Below are 25,656 nucleotides of genomic sequence, written 5' to 3' on the forward strand. Positions count from 1 at the left end.
TCAGCTATGCTAGCCCACTTATACAAGGATTTGCATCAGGTAGTATACCTAGGCTATAACAGTTTATCAACTAGAGTGACACTGCTACAGGTATGGGCATGGGAGCATATTCCCGTAGCAACGCCACTAGTGGACAGAGATAGGCCTGTTGGGTGTGCATACGCATACGAATACCAAGGGATAGTTATCCAGCGTAAGCTAGGCAAGCCAGAGCACTGGAGGAGAGTGTTGGATGATATTGATACAGTCATCTGGCGACCATATACAGGTTGTGAGGTATGGGCAGAGGATGGGATGTAGATGCCTTATGTTGACAGGTCCAGGTATCTGATAGAGCAGACGCCCTTTGTCATTGAGAGGTTTCTGTATAGCCGGGTGTTGCGGCAATATGGTTGACAACAGGGGATTCCATAGGGAGCATGCTTATATGCTCGATGGAGACAGGACATTCCAAATTGGGGACCTACGATTGATAGTGCGATGACCGTGGAGGAGTTCTTTCATTTTGCCGACCAGATTTGGGATTATGTCCCTGAGATAGTGGATGTAGGGATGACTGACAAGTTTGCAAGACTTTTTGCAGCGCGTGCAGTGGACAAGATATCGAATCTAGTGAAGATGATTCCTGCTTTCGATGATGATGAGGATGATCAGCCTGAGAGGCTAGGGAGACGGGGAGAGGCGGGTGAGGATGTAGATGAGGGAGGTGGTGATGGAGGAGGAGACGATGGTAGAGATGGTGGAGGAGGAGGCCGAGGTCGGCGAGTGGATAGGGGGAGATTGGATCGGGGGAGGAGAGGAGATAGGGGTGGAGATGGTGGCGATAGAGGGATACGAGCGGAGAGAGTAGTGCAACGGGTGGCAATGGATAGAGGGAGAGGAGGTTTGGCTATCAAAGCTGGGGGTGAGGAGAGGGTTGGGGAGGTGATAGCAGCAGTGGGAGGGTATGATGACGTTAGACGACCGGCCTAGAGGAGGAGGTCAAATGTGCTACCCCCACCAGCACCGAGAGCAGGCAAAGGGACATGGGGTACCCCTTCACAGGTACCCCTACAGATGTAGATTCCAATGCATCTAGAGGATGCGTAGATTAGATCTCTACAGTTGTTAGTGCAATAGTTGTAGACATAGTTGTTAGCGCATCAACGTCAAATTACTCAGCTGACCACAGAGCGTGATACTAAGATAGAGCATTAGGGTCAAGTAGAGGAGCTCACAGGTAGTTTGCAGAGAGCTACAATAGGTGGCCCGATGAGACACACCTTGAGAGAGTTGGCTTTGAGAGCCAAGGAGGCAGATTATTATCGGTGCCATTATGAGGATGTAGTACCCAGGGAGTGTCGAGTGTAGTGTTTTACAGCGTCGAGATCAAGTCGATCTTGAGAGACTGGGTTGAGGACAGAGAGCAGAGGCGTGACAGGGCCTCCTAGACAAGATCCACCTGGAGATCCAGGTGCTAGGACATCTACAGCGAGATCGTCTCCCTCAGGATATATTTATACCTGAGAGATGTTGTCTCTATCGTATTTTGATCATTTTGTTGTATTAGCATAGACATGACATATTTTGTACATTGATCATTCTTTGAGATATATATATATATATATATATGACACCATTTTCTTTGATCCTCATGTGATGTGTTATGGATGATGTTTTCTATATGTTTGTTATTATTTTATGATGATGCAATGCTTTGATGGATGTATGTGATGTGATATGTGATGAATATGATGTGATAATGCATGGTGTGGTGAGAGGTATTTTGAAAATGAGATGTATGATAATGATATGCTGTGAGATGTATGATAATGATATGCTGTGAGATGTATCTTGAAAATGAGATGTATGATAATGATATGCTGTGAGATGTATCTTGAAAATGAGTTGTATGATAATGATATGCTGTGAGATGTATCTTGAAAATGAGATGTATGATAATGATATGCTATGAGATGTATCTTGAAAAAGGAGATGTATGATAATGATATGCAACTAATTGTAAAATGATATGCAACTAATTGATTTGAGCATCCTCATTTTGCATTCGTCATCTTTGTATAGCCACATGTTGTTTTGCTTTCTTTGTAGGTATCATCATTGAGCGTTGATTTGTTTGGGATATGTTGAAAATTTATACAAGCATGATGGTATAATTTGAACCATAATGACCTAAGAAAATTTACATGATTTTTTATTTTGCAAGATAGCACAAGCATCAAGGTATAATTGAACCATAACGACCTGAGTGCGGATTGCATATAAATAAACAAGATTAAACTATTTGTATGCGTAAAGTGGAATCATATCTTCAGTGATATGTTGTGAATCACATCTCAAGACAAGTATTTACACAGTACAAATGATCACCTCACAGACATAAAACTAAAAAATATTGGAGTCCCCACGACTTTCTCTAGCTTGATGCATCATTGAGAGAATGTAGAAGATCCAATAGTTCAAAAAGTTTAAGTGCAAGAATTGTCAAAACTTTATGCAAGATGCAACATTTGATACTTCAGAAAATCATCCATCATATTTTTTGAATCCCGTTAAGTGATCAATGTGTGGTTTTTGTGATTGCTGATTTTTGTTGGCTGGATATGATGTTCTTAGTTTGCGACAAGTTTTTGATGGCTTGAGTGTGCTGCAAGTTCTGATTAATACTGCCCCTAGCTAGGTGTTCCTCTTAATGTGGATATGTATAGGGATTACCAAGCCATGGTGAGATGTGGTGAAAGGATATGATGATAAACCAGGATAGTGACTATGCTAAGTATATCCTGGAAGGATATTATGATAAAAATGTCGAGCGATGGTCGATAGTGCTTTACTGTGGATATAATGGTATGGATGTAGATAGAGGAGTCATCCTCTCACAATAGGGCATGTTTGCCAGGTTTTAACCAGTTGCTTTTATTGTACCTTTTTATTTGCCTTTTCCAGATTATTTTTATATGTTTTTGATTTTTTGACTTTTCCATGCATTAGATTACTCAAGTATAGTATTTATTTAGATGGATGTTGTTAGTTGGTTCATCGAGCACATCTCCCTCTGAAGTTGTTAGCTGATAGGCGCCTGATCCATAGGCTGATATGATGACATAGGGACCTAACCAATTAGGTTCAAATTTCCCTTTCTTTTCTCGATGTTGTTGATTCCTAGGATTTTCCTTGAGTACTAGGTCACCAATTTTAAAAATTCTGGGAATGACCTTGTGGTTGTAGCTCCTGCACATGCATTGTTGATATGTTTTGAGATGAGTGTAGGCACGTTGATGTCTTTCATCTAGAATTTTGAGCTCTTGTAGTCGGTTAACTCAATACTCTTCATCTAGAATTAGGCCTTTTAAAGAGACTCTGAGAGATGGAATTTCTACCTCTAGAGGTAAAATTGCTTCTGATCCATATACCAATGAATATGGTGTAGCTCCCATTGGTGTGCAAATGCTAGTTCTGTATGCCCAAAGTGGTGGATTAAGTTGTACATGCCAATCTTTGCCAGCATCATTCACTATTTTCTTTAGGATTTTCAATATTGTCTTGTTGGATGCTTCTACTTGACCATTTCCCTGTGGGTAGTAAGGTGTAGAAAAACGATGTTGGATTTTGAATTTTTCACATAGCTCTCGCACATCTTGGTTCTTGAAAGGTCATCCATTATCTGTGATGATGGAGCTTGGAATGCCATATCTGCAGATTAGATAATTAAGGATAAAAGAGGCTATTTGTTTCCCAGTTACTGTGGTCATGCGGACCGCTTCAATCCACTTGGTAAAGTATTCTGTTGTAGTTATAATGAACTTGTGTCCATTTGAAGATGAAGGATGAATTTTGCCGACCAAGTCCAGTCCCCACTGACAAAAGGGCCAGGATATTGTGAAGGGTTGCAGTTCCTGTGCTGGTGCATGTATAAGATTGCCATGGATTTGGCATTTAGGACACTTCTTTGCGAAGTGATAAGAGTCTTTTTCCATTGTCGACGAGTGATACCTTCATGAAGCTCTTGTAAAGTGGAGTTAGATTCATTACGATCAAGGCAATGAAGAAGAGTACCATCTAGACCTCGAGGGTACAAAGTATCAACAGTAAGAGTATAACGGGCGGCTTGCTGGGGCTTTTCGGATAAAGTTGTGTTTTTGGTTTCAAGATAGGTCAATGGGTAGGGTATTGCTCTTAAGATAGTCATATATTGGTCCATATAATGGAGAGTCTGAACCAGTCAAGGCATAGATAACATGGGAATCAGAATGGTCATAGGCTAGGGAGAACAGTTGCTCTACCAGAAACTCGTAACGATTATGTTGCTCTGGAATTTTTAGTAGTGAAGCAATAGTAGCCATTGCATCAGCTGCTCTGTTATCCAACCTTGGTATTTGCTCGAAGGTGATGTGTACAAAATATTGTTTAAAATCATCCACCATTCGCTTGTATGGTAGCAGCTTGTCATCCTTTGTCTGATAGTCATTGTTGATTTGATTGATGACTAGTTGTGAATCTTCGTGGACTTTTAATTTTGTGATTTTCCATTCTAGGGCCATTTTGATGCCTATAACCAGTGCCTCATATTTAGCAATGTTATTTGTGCATGGAAACATAAGCCGATATGATCTTGGTATGGTGTGCCCTTCAGTTGTGATCAACATAATGCCAACACCTGAGCCATGTTGAGTATAGGATCCATCAAAGTATAGGGTCCATTGTTTGGTAGAGATAGTAAGAACGTCTCTATCTAGAAATTCAATCTCCATAGGTTGTTTTCTAGGTAGGGGTGCTTCAGCTAGTTGATCTGCAATTTCTTGTCCTTTGATAGCTCGTCATTCTATGTAGTGGATATCAAACTCACTGAGAATCATGACCCATTTAGCCAATCTGCCTGTAAGAGCTACCTTGCTGAGTAGATATTTGAGAGGATCAATTTTTGTAACTAGCTTAATTGTGTGAGCTAGCATGTAGTGCCAGAACTTTTGAGAGGCAAATACCACTGTTAGACAAGCCTTCTCAATGAATGTATAGTTGAGTTCATATCCATTCAATGTCCTGTTGATGTAGTATATAGCTCATTCTTTGCCCTGTTGATCTTCTTGGGCTAACAATGCCCCCAGTGATATGTCTGTTGTTGAAATATAGAGAATAAGTGGCTTCCCTGCTATTGGTGGTACTAGAACTAGTGGGTTCATTAAATAATGCTTGATTTGATAAAATGATTTGGCACATTTGGCTTCCCATTTGAATGGTACATTTTTATGTAGCAAATGATTGAACGTGAGACTTTTATTTGCTAATTGAGCAATGAATCGCCTAATTGATTGGAACCATCCTTGTAGAGATCTGAGTTGACTGATGTTCTTTGGTGGTGGCATCTCCATAATGGTTTGTACCTTTGCTGGATCCACTTCAATACCCTTAGCTAAAACTATATAACCTAGTAACTTGCCTGATGTAACCCTAAAGACACACTTCTTAGGGTTGAGCCTGACTTGGAATTTCTCCAATTTGTCAAAAATCTTTTCTAAGATGTCTAAATGATCTTCTTTGGTGAATGATTTAGCTAGTAAATCATCTACATAGTCTTCCATGAAGGTATGCATCATGTCATGAAATATTGTCATCATAGCTCGTTGATAAGTTGCTCCTGCATTCTTTAAGCCAAAAGGCATGACATTCCAACAATATTTTCCCCAGGGACAAGTAAATGTTGTTCTATCTTGATCCTCCGGGGCTATCTTGATTTGATTATAGCTTGAAAAATCATCCATTAGTGATAGCATGGCATGGCCTGCTGTGAGGTCTACAATTATGTTGATACTAGGTAAAGGAAAGTCATCCTTGGGATAGGCTTTGTTGACATCTCTAAAATTAGTGCATATTCTGATACTGCCATCTGGTTTTGATACTGGTACAATGTTGAAAATCCATTTAGCATAGTCGATAGGTTGAATGAACCCAACATCTAATAGTTTCTTCAGCTCAACTTTAACCATGAGTGCCACATGTGGATTCATCTTTTGCAGTTTTTGCTTGACTGGCTTTGCTCTTGGAGTAATGGATAGGTGATGCATGATCAATTGTGGATCAATCCTAGGCATATCTACATATGACCAAGCGAAGTTGATTTTCTTTTCTTTAGAAAATTTGATAAACTCTGATTTTTCTTCCTCTGTCAAAGATTCTGCAAGGTGTATATTTTTGGCTGCTTCTATAGTACCAATGTTGATTTATTGAGTGGGCTCAATCAATATGGGTGATCACTCATGATAATGCTCAGGAAGAGTGTCAAGCCTCCCATCTTTAGGTGCCTTAAAAAAATTTTCACCCTCAGATACGTCCTTTATTTTTACTTTTTTGTGATCTATTGTTGCCATTGACTAGTTTTTAGCAGCAGATCCTTTATTTCATTCAATTTGCGACAGAGAGACTTGGCACTCCCCTGATTGTAGATGTCATTACTTTGTTCACTGGTAGAGTCTATCTTCAGGTTAATAGTACATAAGTAATGGATAATGGATTCATCATTTGGGAAAATTGGTATATCATGAGTGTAGCGTCGTAAATTGTACGCACTTGCTAGGGTGATACAATTTCACACCTAGTTTAGCACCCGCCTTGGCGCATTTTGTATTTTGCATTGCATTTCCCCTTTAGCACTTAATTAATTAAATTAATTAGGTCTAAGGTCCTATTTTATCATTTCCTACATCATAAAGTTGGGCCCTTTCATTAAAGTGTGCCCTTTACATTTTATTCCTCCAATACATCATTTAATCAAAAACCCTAATTAGGTCCTATTTTGAACTTGGGGGCTTGATTTCGGGGGTCAAAACATCTCAAAATCAGCTGTAACTTCGAGATTCTCTCTAAAATCATCATATCCGACGGCCCTGAAAATTTGGTGAAAAGTTGTCGGGACCATGGCGCCCGATGCACATGGTCCCGGACATTTTTCCCAAAATTTTAGGAGCACGATCCAATCATAAAATAAAGCTTAACCCCAAGAAATTGGCGGGATATTCAATCTCTAGGTCGGCCAAAATACGAAATTACGACCTAGGGTTTCATATATAAGAGCTCTCTTTCTTCATTAGAAAGGATCGGATTTTTGTTTTCAGGAACCTCATATGCAGCGAAAGAGCAGATCTTTGAAGACTTCAACAACATTCAACATCCTCTATCAAGCATTTATCAATTTCATTCATCCATTTAGGGCTTGGAAGACATTGAAGAACAATAGGAGATTACCGACTGAAGATTGGCTTGTACTCCTCCCTTGAGGGTTGGGTATGATTTCATGTTGTTTTCATGTCTTTGCATAAGCTTCAATATATCCTTTATTCATGCTTTAGATCACTTTGCATCTTGATTTAGAGCATTTACATTATCATTTACAAGCAATTAGGGTTTACTTTCTAGGTTGCTCTAGTTTGCTTTCTTGCATTTTAGGACCTTGCACACACACTAGGTCTGCACACACAATACATTTTACAATACAACTTGGCTATTCGTGGAGGTGGAAATCACCGAAGTGGGGGTTTGACTAAGGCAAAACCCTATATAGCCGCCCAAACACCTTTTCAGATATAAGTGCAGGTTTCGGGACTCGGACGACGCCGCAAGTTGCAGATCCGGAAGAAGCTGACGGAAACCGAACAACACACCAAATCTCAAAGCAAAAGACCAGGACAGGGGCGTGGGGCGCCCTGGTCCTACCAGGATAGGGGCGATGGGCACCCTGGTCCCTGGGATAGGGGCGCTGGGCGCCCTGGTCCTTTTGACAGCAGTTTTCAGCATTTTTGATAGCTTTGCAAAACAGCAGTTTTCGGAGCAGTTTCAGGGGCAAAATCAGGACAGTGGCGCCCGCGCCCCCGTCCCGAACATTTTCAGTCAGATTTTAACTCCGGGTACGCATTTACATTCTTGTCTTGTCCTTGTGTTTACAGCTTTCCATCATTTAAGTTCAATTCTGTAATCTTGTTATTAGTTCATACTTGCACTTTGGGTTTAGGGATTAAACTTGCATCATTTCATCTTTCAATTACAACAAAGGAATAGAAATCCTAATAGGTAGCCTGTGGCTCTCTCTTCCACAAGAAGAAGTAGCCAATTGTGTGATACCTCTAGGCTCTTTCGTATTCCACAAGTGTGTGGTTGAAAGTGAGATTAGGGCATGTTTGCTTAGTGTCACTTTTTCTCCTACACATTTTGGTGAACCCGACGTGAACTCCAATCTTCTCTAAATTTTGATTTATGTTTTCAAATTTGAGTGTTTATGCTATTTCAAATTCAAAATTGTATTTCAAAAGTCTCAATTTCTTGCAAGATTCAAAAAGTTAGAGGAAATTTTTGCTAAAACCCTAATTTTTTAATTCAAAGTTGAACTTGTGGATAGCTTAATTGTGGTCAATAATTTCAAATCTGATTTAGGAACTCATTTGAATCATAAATTTCATTTTCTAAATCTACATTCTAAGTGCTTGCATTGGTTGAAATTAAACATTTCCTTCTATTTTGCATGTGTTATCATTTGAAAGAGGAAAATTGTTGTCATGATGCATTCATTTCATAGATGTGATAATGGGTTAGCTTCCCTTGTTTCAATTTTTCCTTCTCCTAAAGAACCTCCCCTCATCCATAACAACATTTTAGTGTCTAAAAGAGTTGCTACCAATCCCTTTGAGACTCTCCCATGCTCTAAGGATGAAGACTTTAAGAGTGATCTTGACAACTCTCCTAAAATGTGCCCTTCCTATTTAGCTATCCTAGAGGAAGAGAATGATATCATAAACACCTTTCTTAATGTTACTTCACCTTCCCTCCATGATGCCTCTCTAAGTGAAAAGGTATTGATGGACATTGAATTATTTTCTCCTAAAGTTGGTCCTTCCAATGGGGGCATGTTAGTGCAACAAGAGGTTATGAACACTTCTTTCAAAGATCTCCTTCCTAAGCATGAATCTTTGGAGAAATATGTTCATGTTCCTCCTAAAAAACACTCCCTTCATGAGAATCCTTTTGTGCAAGAAGATGACATTATCCCTACATTTCCTAGTGATGGCATTTCCTTTCCCAACAAAATTCCCACTAGAGATGATGAATTAGTGATAAATGCTTACCCTTCTCCTAAAGTTTGTCTTACACATAAGCATCCCTTAGAGAAAGAAGATGAAATAATAAGCAATTTCCTTAATTCTCTCTCCCCTAAAGATCATATTGAACATATTTTGAGGAAAGAGGATGAGTTTAACACATCTATTGATGCTCTCCCTTCTAAGGATGAGGAATTAATAAACAATGTTATCTCTTCTCCCGAAATTGACAATACTTCAAACATTCCTTTCAACAACTTCACTATTTGGGATGAACCATTAGAAGAAGGTGTAGATTATTCTCTCTCCCTTGATAATTTCTCACCTTCCTTGAATCTCAATTATTCTCCCTCTAAAAATAAAGCATCTCCCTCTCCTCAACTTGGTTCTACTCATAAGGATACCTTAGTTCAAAGCAAGATGGTTAACATCTCTTTCAAAGATCTCCCTCTCAAAAGTGATACTTTAGAGAGTAATGTTGATCCTTCTCCTACAGAGTTTATTCCCCATGTAAATCCTCTGATGATAAAGGATGATACGACCTTTCCTAGTATTACTTTTCCTACTAGAACATCAATGCCTATCCCTTGTCTCTCTCCTAAAATTGATTTGATCCGTGATAAGATTTTAGTGCAAGAGAAGACTATCAATAATTCTTTCAACACTTTTTTTCATTCCTCTAAACCATCCTCAATCAATTTGATACATGTGAATGAAACACCTAACAAACCTCTCTTCACTATCCAAGGTGCTTGTCCTTCTCAAACTTCTCAACCTTTAAATAAGCCTATCTTAGTGGTTCAAGGTGGTTATGCTAATGATTCTTTTTGCACTCCTAAGAAACCTATTATTACTGTGCAAGGAGGTTATTCTATTAAGAGCCCTTATGAGTATGCTAAGCAATTAACTAGAGAGAGTTATCATGCGGTTGCTCATACCTATAACACTAGAAACAATACGCAACCTAATCCTCCTCCAGTTATCCCAACTTCACTTCCTCCTTCCCAACCTATTCTTCCTCAAGCTCCTCGGATTTCACAAATGCTTAGTAAGGACTATGATCTCATAGAACAACTTAAAGCTACTCCTGCTAAGATATCCCTTTGGGATTTGATCCAAACTTCTTCCGCTCATCATGGAATGTTACAAGATGCCTTGAAAGATTTGAATGTTCCTCCACCTAATACATCTAGTAATATAGTGTCTTTGGTTAACTCTGTGATGAATCCTAAAGCTCAGATTGTGTTTACCCAAGATGAGTTGCCTACTAGTGAAATTCAACATCAATATGATCCCTTGATGATTGTGGTTATCATAAATGACACTGCTATAAGACGAACACTGGTAGATAATGGCTCTGGCCTTAATGTGTGTAGCATTAATCTATTGCATAAGATGAATGTGGATACATCCCTTATTGAGCCTGACTCTCGTCCCATTCAAGGCTTTGATAATGTGGCTAAGTCTTCATTAGGTATTATCACTTTACCCATCACAATGGGACCTGTTACTTTGCCTACTCCTATCCATGTTATGTCGGGAAATCTATCATACAACTTGTTATTAGGGAGACCTTGGATTCACAGTATGCAAGCTATCCCCTCTACATTGCATAGACAAGTTAAATTCATTTATAACAATAAGACATATACCTTGATAGGTGATACTAAACTTCAGGCCTGTTTGCAAACATCTACTTCCAAAGGGAGTTCTTATAAGCCTTCCTCTTCTAGTGATGACCCGTTAAACAAGATACCTATGGATGAATCATTACCCTCTGATAATCAAAATTCTTTGGATGAGCCTAAAGCTCCTGAAGAAGATCCTTCTCGACTTGAGTCTACACATGAAAAGGCTTTTGATCTTGAGAAGGTTCTCGTAGAAGACGATTGGGGATCTCTTGACTTTACTCCCACCTTCGTAGGTGAGTATAGGGTTCCTCCTAGAGAGCTTAAAGTTAAAAAGAAGGAAGAAACTAGAGATCAATCAGTCTTACCTGAACCTATGAGCAATAATTTTGTGGCCGCTTCTCAAACTTCTTCTCCTCACACCTTTAATTCTGAAGAATTTGATTCTTTGTCTTATGAAAAACCACCTTCTCTTCCTGAAATGGCTGATTGTTATGGTCGTGGTTTTCGCATTTTTGCTAAGCATGGGTATCATGGAAATGGTTGTGGTGCTCATGAACAAGGGATAAAAGTTCCTCTAGAGACTAATTTTCACAATTATGCCTTTGGACTCGGCTATAATCCCTGCAAACGTACCAAAGCATCTAAAAGACCATCTCTCAATGTGAATGCTATATTTAGTAGTGATGATGATCTCACTTCAACTAAATCATCTTCTACTTCTATCAACTCTCATTCCCCTCATAAGGAAATCTTGGCGATGAACACACAATAGGTCTGCACACACAATACATTTTACAATACAACTTGGCTATTCATGGAGGTGGAAATCACCGAAGCGGGGGTTTGACTAAGGAAAAACCCTATATAGCCGCCCAAACACCTTTTCAGATATAAGTGCAGGTTTCGGGACTCGGACGACGCCGCAAGTTGCAGGTTTTACAGTTATTTACTTTTTCATTCAATTTGCGACAGAGAGACTTGGCACTCCCCTGATTGTAGATGTCGTTACTTTGTTCACTGGTAGAGTCTATCTTCGGGTTAATAGTACATAAGTAATGGATAATGGATTCATCATTTGGGAAAATTGGTATATCATGAGTTTCAAGTCCGTCCCAATCTATGAGGTCAGGAAAGACAAGTGGTAAGGAATCATTTGGTGGATCCAGTTCTACTACTGTAAGTGTTAGGACAGAGGTAGCATCATGATTGGCCTAGGTGTTAAAGATGTTAAGGATTTCATCAAGGTCTTTGATGGTATCATTTTCCCTATAGACTTGTTCATAATGTTGTTGCTCGTTTTCCTTGGCGTCATCGATATTTTGTGGACTAAATTCAAGTGGTCTAGATTTTGTGTTGCGTTCTTCTTGAGAGGTGGGTGTATTACTGTCATTTGCACAAATATCTTTAGTAACATTAGAACAAATGCCCCATTCATATTCATTGGTATCAGTCTCAGAGGTATTATCCCAGATTCTAGCAATGATGTGAACTGGTATGTTGTAGGGTGAGAACAGGTCTTTGATAATTGATACAAGTTTGATAGTTTTCTCTGATTCTATGTCAGATTCCACTTCCACTCTTTGCATTTGTTCATATACTGTCTCTCCTTGGGGAGGAATGATGTAATCAAGAGGTGATTCTTCTTTGTTGGATATTGGTTCTTGAATATGATGGGCTTCTGCAGTAGATGCTTCTTTCTTTTGGTTGATAGGCTACCGTTGACATTGCTTTTGTTCTTGATGTTCACATTCTTTACGTATTGTCTCAGCTGACTCAAATAGTGCTTCTTGCCAGGAGTCTTCTTTGTATTTCTTCTTTGCTTTCCACTGAGGTTTTTGACATTTACGTGGTGCCCTTTTTGGTAGTAGAGTGAGTTCAAAGCCCAATCCCTTTTTGTCTTTACTGAATTGTGAAGGAGGATCCAATGGTTTTGTGATGCCTTCCTTTCGCTTACCAATAGGTCCTTTGCCATTGTATCCCATTTGTTGCATGATTAAGTAGCCTTTTCCATACAGGTTTGTGGGTATAACTATCTCCACAGTAGCTATTATGTCTTCTTCTTCATCTTTGTATAACCAACTAAGGATGTCCTTTTCCTCTAATTCATGTGCTAGAGTACCTAGTTGGATAAATGTGCCATCAAAATTGGTGATGGGTTGGGTTGCTTGATGTGTTGATGCTATAGGTAATCCAAGAGATTTAGGTGATGTTGGTAAGTTGGTTAAACACATGGGTTCCAAAGAGTACTCTCCCATGCCTTGCTCTTTGATTTTCATTTTCTACTTGAAATCCATAGACAGTGAAGTAGACTTTTCTCGCTGAGGATCTGGTGTTGAGTAACTTTGTTTTTCTCTATTATGTGGAACCAAGTTGTCTTAGGCTGCCCCCATAGCATTACAATGTTGAAAATTATTATGATCTACTGATATGGAAATTTCCTATCCATTGTAGGGGAACTTAACACATTGATGATAAGTAGAAGGTACTGCTTGCATTTCATGTATCCAAGGTCGACCCAATAGGATATTGTATGTGAGGTCTATGTCCAAGACTTGGCACATAGTGTCCTTTTGTATTGGTCCCTTGTATTGGCAACATTATTGTTCCTTTAGATGATCTTTCTTCATCATCATATGCTTTGATAGTGATCTTTTTGTGTGGATCAATAGATTGCTCAAAGAGCCTAATGCACAGATAAGTTTTAAGGTACAGATATTGAGTCCAACTCCTCCATCTATTAATACTCTTTTGACTCGATGCTTGTAGACCAAGACTTCAATGTGGAGTGGAGTATTTTGTGGATGGCTCAATGAGATATTATCATGCTCAAAAAAGGTGAGGTTATGAGGCCCTTTCATATGAGCCACCATGGCTTCGAATTTTGTCAGCATCCAAATCTTGAGGTACATTTGTATCCAATAATGCTTGCTCCAATATGTCTTTGTGTTTTGGCGAAAGTTTCAGCAATTCTAGTATGGATATTTGAGCAGGAGTCTTGCGTAGTTGACTGACTAGATCATATTGAATTTTGGGTACGGTGTTTGTTGTTGACATATGCCCTTTCAAGACATATTTTTGAGCTCTAGTTGTTACGTTGACAGATTCATGGTCACGCTCATCTCTAATGGTGATGACGTTTACTTGATTGTCTTCAATTGATATATGATTGATGGTGTTATTGTATATGTCATTGATACGAGCTCCACGTGTATCGTTCGAGGTTGAAGCTCCATCCTTGTTGTAGTTTGGAAGAGGATTTTTAAAGGCTCCATGGTCACCATTTGTCTTGAGACCAACGAATATTAATTCACCTCTATCAATCATGTCTTGAACAATGTTTTTCAGTCTCATGCAATCATTTGTTTGATGACCTTTGTTACGATGAAAATCACAAAAGTGTGAGTCATTCCACCAAGGTGGTTTGATTTGTGGTTCAAAGTTGCTGATTGTTGGTAAGGAGATAATTTTGATTGCCAGGAGTTCTCTGAATGCTGACTCTAATGATTGTCCCAGTGGTGTGTAAATGCATTTTTGAAAGTTGTTTGCGTTGCCTCGTGAGTTTGGATTAGGTCCTCGATTGGTGTTATTGTTTTGGGTATTGTTTGTGTTGAGTTGATCTTGATTGGTATTCGGTGCATAAGTGTTAGTGCCTTGGTTAGCACCTTTGGGATTCTTTGTAGCTTGAGGATTATCAGATAATGCGAGCACGGGCTGCTTTGATTTTGGATCATTTGATTCATTTCCTCCTTCATTTCTATTGTTTTTGTTTCTAGTCCAAAATCTGGATTTGTCTAAGTTGTTGTTGTTTTGGTTGTTGTAGTTGGATGAACCTGTTCCTTCTTTGAAGAATTTCAATGTTCCTTTCTTGACACATGCCTCTTCTACTTGGATGCCATTCTCAATCAACTTGGCAAAAGATGGTATGCATTGGAGTTTGAGTCTGTAACTCATCTCACTATTCAAGTTGTTGATGAAAATTTTGATCTTTTCCTTTTCGGGCACATCATGACGATATCTCGAAACCATACGTTGCCAACGTTGAAGGAATATCATGAATGTTTCATTGTTTTTCTGCTTGGTATTACAGACATCCAGCATAGTGATAGCATGTTGAAAATTATAGGAACATTGAGTTATGAATTTGTTGACTAGTTCATTGAATGATCTGACGGGAGGTGTGATTTTGGATAACCATTCCATTGTTTTCCCTCCCAAGCTTCTTGGGAATAACCTCATCAAATAGGTGTCATCATGGGTAAATTCAAGACTCATTGTACAAAATTCTCGAACATGATTATGGGGGTCACTTTTCCCATCATATTTGTCAAATTTGGGAACGTCTGAGTTTGGAGGAAAAGCTACCATGTTTAACTGTTTGTCAAAAGGATAAGGACAAATTTCAGTTAAGGAGTATCATATTGTTGTACCTTGTTGCATGTCTTGCATTTGTCTTTGTAATATTTTCATTTGTTGAGTGAGAGCAATCAAAGGTGCATTATTTTGCCGAGGGAAGAGTTCTTCCCTTGCATTAGTTCTAGGCTGAAATGGTGTGTGGAATGGTATGCTTTGCTCTAGGATATTTTTCTCAGGGATATCTTGCTCGGGGTCACGTGTTTCTTCCTCCCTTTGTCATTCTTGATATTCATAATGTTGAGATCTTGTTCTAAAAATGTTCGTGTCCAAATCTTCAAGAAGTTTAACTCCTTTGCTTGTAAGCATGGCAGATATTTTTCTTTGTCATTTTCCATGAGCCTTTCTACAAGCCTTTGAAATGAAGCACTTTCTTGACACTCTTGAAGGAGTTCCTCAGTAATTTTAGTGTCTTCTAGATGCAGACCCTTGAAAGGATTTGATAATCTCTGATTCATGTTGGATTACGGTTGCATTTCACTTTGTTTGTTTCGTTGAGAGTGAGTAACAACGTGCATCTAGTAGAAAATTTTTGTGACAAAAGGAACGAACTCTTCTTCAATGTTTTGCTCAAGGGTTGGTGGTTCAAATCAGGGTATGCTATAAGTGATGCACTCTTTGGGAAAGGGCCGGATTGATCTTCCCTCCTTGATTTATGTGCTGACTGAATGCTGATTTTTGATAGAATGCCCTACTCCTTAAGGGTTCCTTGTCAAATTCGTTTGTTTTGTTTTGAAAATACAAGTGTATATGACGAAGGAATGTGCAATGAGATTTGAAGAGCTGGCAATTGATGTATAAAATTTATTTCTTTTGGCAAGTTTTGAAGAACTTGGTTGCTGTTTCTTCAACTTAGTGTTATGATAAATATTATTTCATCTCAGAATATGAGGATTCGTCATGCACAAGCGATCAATGGTTTCCTTTGATTTGTTTTGGATTTAGTTTAGCTTGTTTTGGAAACTCAAGGTTTACTTTATCAAAATGAAGGTTTAGATGCCCCCTCACGACAAAGTGTGTCAAATGATATGGAATACAAGCTTTCTCGATATGGAAACTCGATTTGACAACTTGGAGTTTTTAAAACAAGTGTGTTTTGGGATAAAAATCCATTTGATGGAAGGATCTGTTTGATACTTGCGATGATGTTTCTTGATTTTGATAGGAGAGATATGTTTACCTTGCGACTAGTTTTAGATTTTGGACAACTTTGTTTGATGGAAATTTTGCTTTAGAAATAGCTTTTGATACTCTATTTTGGTTTTCTGCTTGATGAAGTTTAGGCTGATGAAGGAAAGCTTTCAAAATTGTTTTTAAAATTTTTAAAATTGACCTCTGTTTTGCCCGCTTTTTTTTGGTTTTGGTTGTGCGCTAAAACAAAGACTCAATGCGCTATAAAAAGTCCTCAATGTGCTAGAGAAAAGACCCTACGTGCTTTGCTGCCCCCTGTTAGGCGCTAACTGGTTTATCTTGATTTTGCCTTGGTTCAAAAGGTTATGTGCCAATATGGGCTGCCTATGTGCTAACTGTTAAACCCTACGCATGAAGATTAGGTTTCCACGCGCTAAGCTGATGCTTCAACATGCTAAACTGCTTTCAAAACACGCTACTTGAAATGGTTAGTTTTGGTTTCTTCTGAAGCGCTAATGGTTACACTTGATGCACTAAGGTGAAGGTTTAATGCACTGAAAGATGGTTTCCACATGTTAAGAAGTTGCTCTTACGCACTAAACTATCTTGATATTTTGACTTGGTTGTTTTTATGTGATTTTTGGAATTTTGCTTTGAGTTTTTAGTATTGATAGATGATTTTATCAAGTAACAAATGAAAGCACGACACCAAAGATACAACCATTTTGCTTAATCCAAACAATAAGTGTATGTTCTACGAGGATGTGTTCAAATCTCCAATGTTTTGATAGGTTTAGATACAACATGCACTTCAGTCAGACTCTTTATTCAAAGGTCATAAGCAATATCATCGCCCACTAGTCTCGATACTCTATCAGCTCAAATAGTTGTGTCACCCCCTAGGGGGCGCCCGTTTTTTTGACTTTTGCCAGAAATTAACTCAAAGTGAGTTGCTTCACAATTGAGTAGTTATCTTGGGAGATATATGGTGAGCGATCTTGGGGGTGGATTCTTCCCCACCCTTGCACTATGATATTGCAAATGTCTGGATACTGACTCGGCTCAAAGTTTCTATGCTAAGGTTCATAATCAGGCTTCTTGTTTGGCCGTCAATGATAAACTCCCTTAGGAGGCTTCCCAACCTTTAGAACAAAGGCTTTACGTATCTCAAGGATATTGGGAGAAGGCTAATCGCAAGTATCTATTAAAAGGAAACACTTCTAAAGCATCCACTCCTCTGAAAAATCAATACAACTTGGTAGATCAATTACATAAAACACCAACCCAAATATTAATACTAGAGCTTCTCAAAATCTTGCCAACACACAAAGATATTCTAGAGACTCTTGTAGACATTACGACTCCAAACAACCTGGATATTGATCGATTCCAAGCCATGGTGGGATATTTAACCATACCTCATAATCTGTCATTTATGAACATGATAACGTCTCCTTGAGTCATCCACATAATACTCCTCTTCAAATTGAAGTCCTAGTCTATAAACATCAAGTGAAATGTGTACTAATAGATGGAGGAGCCGGCCTAAATATTCATACTCTAAAACTTATCTATGCATTGGGTTTCTTATAAACAACCATTGATCCTAGGAAAAAGATAACAATAAAAGTGTACGATGACGACGAAAGATCATCAAAAGGGATTGTGGTATTACCCATTCAAGTAGGACTAGTTCAGAGGGGCACTCTCTATCAAGTCTTGGACATAGACTTTTCTTACAACATACTCTTGGGTCATCCTTGGATCCATGAAATGCAGGCAGTACCATCTACATGGTATCACTAGTGCCTAAAATTCCCGTATGATGGATAATAAATTTCCATCTCAGCAAACACTAATCCTTTTCAGTATTGCAGTAATCTCAAAGCAACTCAAAATATTCTTGTACCACACAACAGGGAATCTCTCACTTCCACACCATCAAACAGTAAAGACTAGCTCAAATCTCTATCCATATATTTTGAGAAAAATATGAAGTTAAAGGAAAAAGGCATGGGAGAATACTCTTTTGAACCATCCTTATGTCTATCAAAATTTCCAATTTCACCAAGGTCTCATGGACAACCATAAGATCCAAGAAAAAATCTTCACAACCCATCACACTCTTTGATGGTATGTTTATTCAAGCAGGAACAATAGTAGATGAAACAAAAGATAAGGATGTCTTTAATTGGTTATACAAGGATGACGAGGACACACAAGCAACAATGTTAAGTGTCACAATACCAACAGAGCAATATGGCAATGGATTCAAAATCATGCAAAGGATGGGATACACAGGAAAAGGTCTTGTGTGCAGGAAAAGCGGGGCAATGACACTCAAAATGCGAAAACGCGGTCTCAAAGAGGCTTGTTCACACACCCACGGGACTTCTCAGTGCAAGTTATGGAGTCATGAGGAATGACTCAACTTCCCAAGGTTGGTTCCATGGTTCTCTATCTCACAAGATCCCTCAAGCCAATGCCTTTGCTCTCAGATCACTGAGAAGAGTGGCTTAGGGATGACGAATGCAAGAACAAGGGATGCTTATGATTGATTTTAATTATGAAATGCATCCTATCCATGCATGATCCTACAAATGTAATAAACTAGATTATAAGATGACAAGATTGGTAGTAATACTATCCTAACATGATATACTAGTTAATGATTTAAGCTAATGATAAAGGAAATAATCTAAAGTGCTTATTAGATTAATTCCTATTACAAAGAGAAGCTAGATGTATTGATAAATTTGAGCATAAATGAGATACTAAAAGCTTGCATGGATCCTTAAAATGGAGGATTGAGATCTCTATTTATAGTGAAAATAGGGAAATGGATGGTCGAGATTGAAGGAGTTAATCAAGGGTCAGGATTGAAAGTTATCAATCCATGTTTACAATTTTTACCAATGAAATGGTGACAATTGTCAACATAAGACTGGTTGAGAGGAGATGAAAGAAGCATTAAATGCTTGAGAAGACCTTATGGTTACCTTAGGAGGTAAGGGTTAAGGTTAGGTTAGGGTTATCCAATGGATAAAGCTTTTATCCAAGGGGTAAACTCTTGTGGAAAGGTTAAAGGGATAACCATTGTCAAAGCAATGAATGCTTGATGAGACCCCTGGGTTAGATGGAGGTTAAGTTAGTCAAAAAGTCTCTAACCATGCCACTAAGGGTTAGTTAACCATTAATGGTTTGAAGACTTTGGGAACAAATTTGTAAGAGTCCTTCCAAATTTGGGGGTATTCAACAAGTTAGCTTGTTGAATGGATAAAGGCTTTAGTGCCTTTTGAAGACTTTACTCCAAATTTGAGAAGTGACCTCCTCAAATCTAGGGAAAGGGGATAATGAATGGGTTTGGGCTAATTGATTAGGATTAGATGGATTCTAGAAGAAATTAGGAATAGGGTATAGGATGCAAGTGGGAGATGTAGGAAAATGCAAGTGGGTGAGGGAAAATAGATTTAATTAAAATAAATTGCTTTATTTTAATTTGGTTGCAATTTGGGAAATTGAATAAATTAGATTTATTCAATTCGAGATAAACTATTAATTAAGTGTAAATTTAATTTAAAGTAAGAAGAAGATATTTAATTAAATAAAATGATTTATTTAATTAAATGATGCAAAGGGCTTTAGTGAATTTAACTAAATAAATTGAATAATTTATTTATTTAAATAGAAGAATAGGAGTGATTTAGTTAAATTAAATTTAAATAAATAGAGGGATGGGAATAAAATGAACATTAAATATTCATTTAGGAATACGGTCATTTTTATACATCTATAGGTCCTATTGGAAAAAGAAAAGAATGTATTCTAGAATACATACATCTTTCTACTCAAAGTGCTAAAGATAAATTAGGAATAGGCTTTGGTCAGGATATTCTAGTCTACAGGCAACAAACAAATTAGCAACAAAAGTCCACATGGAAACAAAATTGACAACAAGAATGCCCATAGTGACAACAAAAGAAACAAGGAATGTCACAACAAAAAGAAGCTGAAAAAGCAATCCAAAAGAGGCAAGAGGAGGAATGTGTGCAAAGACAAAAATAATTTTCCATTAGGAAAGTAGAAGCAACTCAAATGTTTTATGAGCAATTCCATAAACTGTAGGACAGGTTTGGCACATACTCAAATGAGTGGGAGTGGGATTCTTGTTCTGATGTAACCAAAGACATTGATATAAATGTGGTTCATACCTATACATCAATACTCTGTGAAGGAGAAAGCTCAGGGTCTCAATCATTTGAATTTGGACCACAACATATTTATGATGCTAGTGAGAACAAGCAGATTCGATACGAGATAGACAATCGCGAGGAGAGTACAATCATAGGCCTTGATCTTATTAACAAATTTGATAATGTCTCTATCATGACCCTTACAACATCAGACCTTAATCCACCTAATGATTCCTTACCCCTTGTACATCTTGAACTCATAGATTGGGAACAACCTGAGAAACTCAATATACCTATCTTCCTAGATGACGACACTATTGTCCATTACCTCTATATAGTGAACCCTGAAACATGCTCCACCAAAAAAAATCATAACGATATCTTCAACCAGGGGGAGTGCCAAGTCTTTTAGTTGCAAAAAAAATAAAAGACAAAAAAGGATCTAATGGTGAAAACCATCAAATGGTAGTATTAGATCATAAAATAGTAAAAAGAAAGGATATATGGGTATGTGCACAAAGATGGTGGTCAAAAAAGTGGACACCACCCAAAAAAAACATGGAAAAACAAGCAGCGCGTACGCAGTTCTAAAATTTGAAGTGACTGCATGCGCGCTTAGGTTTGTTGTTCCCGAGCCTAGAGAAGATAGCACGTACACGTTGCTTTTAGGGAAAGGAACACGTACGCACTACCTCTAGGAAAATGAGCACGTACGCTCTACTTATAGGAAAATGAGTGTGTATGCTCTACTTATAGGAAAATGAGCATGTACGCGCTAATAATCCCAAAAGAACCGCGTACGCGGTGCCTGTCAAAAAAAGTTTAAAAAAAAAATTGGGTCTTATTTTCCCGTGAATAGCGCGTTTTTAGTTTGTTTTTTCTTCATTTTCTCTCCTAAACCACGAACGGGGTGCTAGATTTCTCCTCCAGACACTATGGATCAAGGTTAGTTTTTGTTTATTTTTGTCTTTCTTTCCCATTTGTTCAATTTGTTTTACATTTTGAATTTAATTTCATTAATTTTGATTAGGTTTTTTCATTTTTTGTTTCAAAAACCAGATTCTTCTAATCCACAATAAGAACAACCAAATGCACCTCCTGAAAACCCACAAGATACACCCCTAATTCCTCCTTTTGACCGCACACCTGAAACACGGGAGCAATTAATTAATTAGTTAGGACAAAATACGTCTAAAATCAATAGACTGGTTGTTAAATTGAAAACATCCAAACTTGAGCATCATCAATCCCTCGCCACTAGCCTAGAAACATTATCTCGTGGTGCCATAGTTGTTTCCACACAAATTACCAAATGAGGAAGCTTTAGGGATAGGTGTCGTCAATTCTATGCCAATGAGCTATCATACGAGGGAGTAAAAAACAAAAATATTAGTAAACAACAAATATGTGCCCTTTTCATTGATCCCAAAACTGGTCAGTCATTACCTCTTAATGCAAAGAGGTTTCCCATACATTGGTGTACCAATGTGCAAATGAAGAATCTTTTTTGGCAGAGGTGGTGGATGGTCTTTGATGATCCACCTTGTAATAATTATGAGGTGCCATTATATTTTTTGAGAAAAGTATATTGTGAGTTTGTGCTCAATGTGCACCCAAACTATTTTGACATGAGAGAGTTCCATGGTAGAGGTGGTGGCTCTGCCCATGCAATAATGATATCCCATACTCCTCCCCTAGTTACTATAGCCTGAGAATCTGACCAATCAACTATGCAAAGTGGATCTCCAACATAGTACCTATTTCCAAACTGGACAAAAGTATCAGGATGTGCACCAACTTCAAAGATCTGAGCAAGGATTGCCCAAAGGATAATTTTCCTTTACCCAACATCGACACAATTGTAGATTTAACAACAAGACATGCCATGTTATCACTTATGGATGGATTCTCAGGCTATAATCAAATCAAAATAATACTAGAAGACCAAGATAAAACAACATTTACATGTCCATGGGATACCTACTACTGGAATGCCATGCCTTTTGTCTTAAAGAATGCAAGAGCAACCTATCAACGAGCAATGACCACAATCTTTCATGATATGATGCACACATTTATGGAAGACTATGTAGATGACCTATTAGCCAAATATTTTACAAGGGAAGGACATCTAGAGATTCTTGACAAAATCTTTCAGAGGCTAGAACAATTCAATGTTCAACTAAACCCTAAAAAATGTGTGTTCGATGTAACATCCAGAAAACTATTGGGATACATAGTGTCAAAAAAGGGCATCGAGGTGGATCCTATAAAAGTACAAGAAATTATGGAGATGCCACCTCCTAGAAATATCAGTCAGCTAAGATCTCTACAGGGACAACTACAATCCATCAGAAGATTCATTGGTCAACTAGCCGACAAGTGCCTCCCTTTCACTCACCTACTCCACAAGAATGTTCCTTTTAGATGGGAGGACATATGTGCAGAATCATTCCGCCAATTAAAGCATTACCTAATGAATCCACCCATATTGGTGCCACCGATAGTAGACAAACCTCTACTTCTCTACATATCAGCCACAAATGTATCTTTAAGAGCTTTATTAGCACAAGAGGATTCAACAGGAAAAGAAAGAGCGATCTACTACATCAGTAGAACATTGAATGGATACAAGATCAACTATACCTTCATTAAAAAAGCTTGTTTAGTTGTGGTGTTCGCTTCCCAAAAGTTTTGACACTATATGCTAGCTCACACAATCAAGCTAATAGAAAAAATAGACCCATTAAAGTATTTACTCAGCAAAGATGCTTTAACAGGAAGACTAGCTAAATAAGTGATGATTTTGAGAGAGTTTGACATTCAGTACATAGACAAAAGAGAAATCAAAGGTCAAGCTATAACAGATCAATTAGCAAAAGCACCATTAAAAGACAATCATCCAATGCATGTTGAATTTCCAGACACAGATTTCTTGACCATCACAACACAACCATGGGTTTTGTACTTTGATGGATCGTACACACAACATGGATCAAGTACTGACATCCTATTCATCACTCCACAAGGACACCATCCCGAGATATTATAGGTTAATGTTCCCTTACACAAACAACATGTTTGAATATGAATCCTTGATCATAGGAATCAAAGTGGCAATAGAATGAAAGATCACAGAGTTATAGGTCTTTGGAGACTCCCAATTGGTCATCAATCAGGTCAATGATGACTATCAAACCAAGGATGACAAATTGATGCCATATAAAAGGATGGTGGATGACTTCAAGAAATACTTTGTAGATATCAAATTCGAATAGATCCCCAGACTGAATAATAAAGTTGCAGATGCCATGGCAACCATTACCTCAATCCTACAAATACCATCTAAAAATTGAGTCGTTATGAGTTCCTGGTTGAGCAATTATTTTTCCTTGCCCACAACAATCTTGAATCCCAAGTCATATGCCACCTATTCGGTTCTAACCCACCACTCTGTGGAAAGATGCATGCCTACCTAAGAGATGCTATCCTTCCACCAGATCTATCTAGAAACCAAAAATGCAACTTTATATCTGAAACTGCCTTGCAAGAACTTCATGAGGGTATTTGTGGAACACATTCAAGTGGTCTTACTCTAGCCAAGAAACTTCTAATAATGGGGTATTATTGGCCGATCATGGAAAAGGAATCCTACAAATTTGCTAGAAAGTCTCAGAAATGCCAAATCCATGGCAATCTTATACATGCACCAGAATAGGAATTGCAGTTGTTCACTACATCATGAAATTTCTATCAATGGAGACTTGAACTCATAGGTAAGATTCATCCCTCCTCATCCAATGGACACAAGTTGATAATCACGGCCACTGAGTATTTTACAAACTAGATTGAAGCTGTGCCATTGACTACTATTATCGACAAGAAAATATCTTTCGTCATCCTAAACTATCTCATTTGTCGGTATGGCATCCCCAACTCCATTTTCACTGATAATGGTAGACCCTTCAAAAATCAAGATGTGCAAGAACTTTGTGAAAGATTCCATATCCAACATCGCTTCTCTACACCTTATTATCCTCAGGGGAATGACCAAGCAGAGGCTTCAAATAAAACCATTCTAAAAATCCTAAAGAAAACAATGAATGATGATGGTCGTGATTGGCATATTTAGTTGAATCACACCTTATGGGCATAATGAATACACATCCGCACACCAACAAGAGCCACACCATATGCAATTGTATATGGTTCAGAATCCATCTTGCCCATTGAGGTCAAAATACCATCACTCAGAGTATCACTGAAAGGATTCATTCCAGATGAGGAATTTCAGGGTAAACCGATTGTAGGAATTAGAGTTGCTAGATGAATATCATCAACATGATTTTGACCACCTCAAAGCATACTATAAATGCATGTGTAGGAGATACAACCACAAAGTAAAACCAAGGGCATTTTAGATCGATGATTTGGCACCGAAATAAAATCCCTGCAATCAACAAGATTGAGAAAAGAAAGGCAAGTTTGAACGAAACTGGCTAGGTCCTTTTGTTATCATATCAGCCTATGGATCGGGGGCATATCAACTATCTACATTAAAAGGGGACTTGTTTGATGAACCTATCAACAACATACATCTCAAGAAGTTTTACACCTGAGTCTTCCAATGCACAGAAAAGCAAAAAAAAATCCCCCCCCCCCCCAAAAAAAAAAAGAGAAAAATCAAGAAAAATACGAAAAAAATAAAAAATCATAAAAAATAAAAAAATGCAATAAAAGCAAGTTGTGAAAACCTGACAACAGGCATTATTTGTGATAGATCGACTCTTCTATCTATCAGTACATATATCATATCTTTTGCATCCATCTCACCTACGCCATTGGCAAGTATTCACAACAAGAACAATTATTTGAAAATGCAGTACAATCTTGGACACACTTGAGGTAGTCACTATCCTTCATTGTCAAAATAGTTTATTTGTATAATATCTCACCATGGCTTGGTAATCAGTGTATGTATCCATATCGATAGTTGTATCTAGGGCTTGGGGCAAAATCTATTGGAAATGTGCCTCAAATTAACTTGACTTGTGTTTAGACTGATCGGAGTAACCTATCCCGATGGAACAACTGTCGGTGTGACTCTTGCCGATGGGCTGATGGAACCCTCTTCTTGTGATCGGCTATCGGGTGAGAAAGTCCAAGATGATCCAATGGTTGTTGCTATACCGTGATGGGAAGATGATT

At 38.1% G+C, this 25,656-nt stretch overlaps 1 protein-coding gene across 1 annotated transcript; it reads left to right on the top strand.

The window, feature by feature from the left end:
- Positions 1-480: 480 nt before the first annotated feature.
- Positions 481-13,859, top strand: LOC131859105 (uncharacterized). Its single transcript, XM_059212639.1, has 2 exons — positions 481-883; positions 13,816-13,859. Exons 1-2 carry the CDS (start codon positions 481-483, stop codon positions 13,857-13,859), a joined length of 447 nt encoding a protein of 148 aa, XP_059068622.1.
- Positions 13,860-25,656: the final 11,797 nt, after the last annotated feature.

The sequence above is a fragment of the Cryptomeria japonica genome, chromosome 2, assembly GCF_030272615.1.
Source record: "Cryptomeria japonica chromosome 2, Sugi_1.0, whole genome shotgun sequence".
Classification (NCBI taxonomy): domain Eukaryota; kingdom Viridiplantae; phylum Streptophyta; class Pinopsida; order Cupressales; family Cupressaceae; genus Cryptomeria; species Cryptomeria japonica.

Bases quoted from the DNA above. Each gene is read 5' to 3' on its own strand.
- LOC131859105 (XM_059212639.1), top strand. From the start codon at position 481: ATGACCGTGGAGGAGTTCTTTCATTTTGCCGACCAGATTTGGGATTAT. The intron at 884-13,815 runs GTTTGGCTATCA...TTACGTTGACAG, and splicing joins AATGGATAGAGGGAGAGGAG to ATTCATGGTCACGCTCATCT.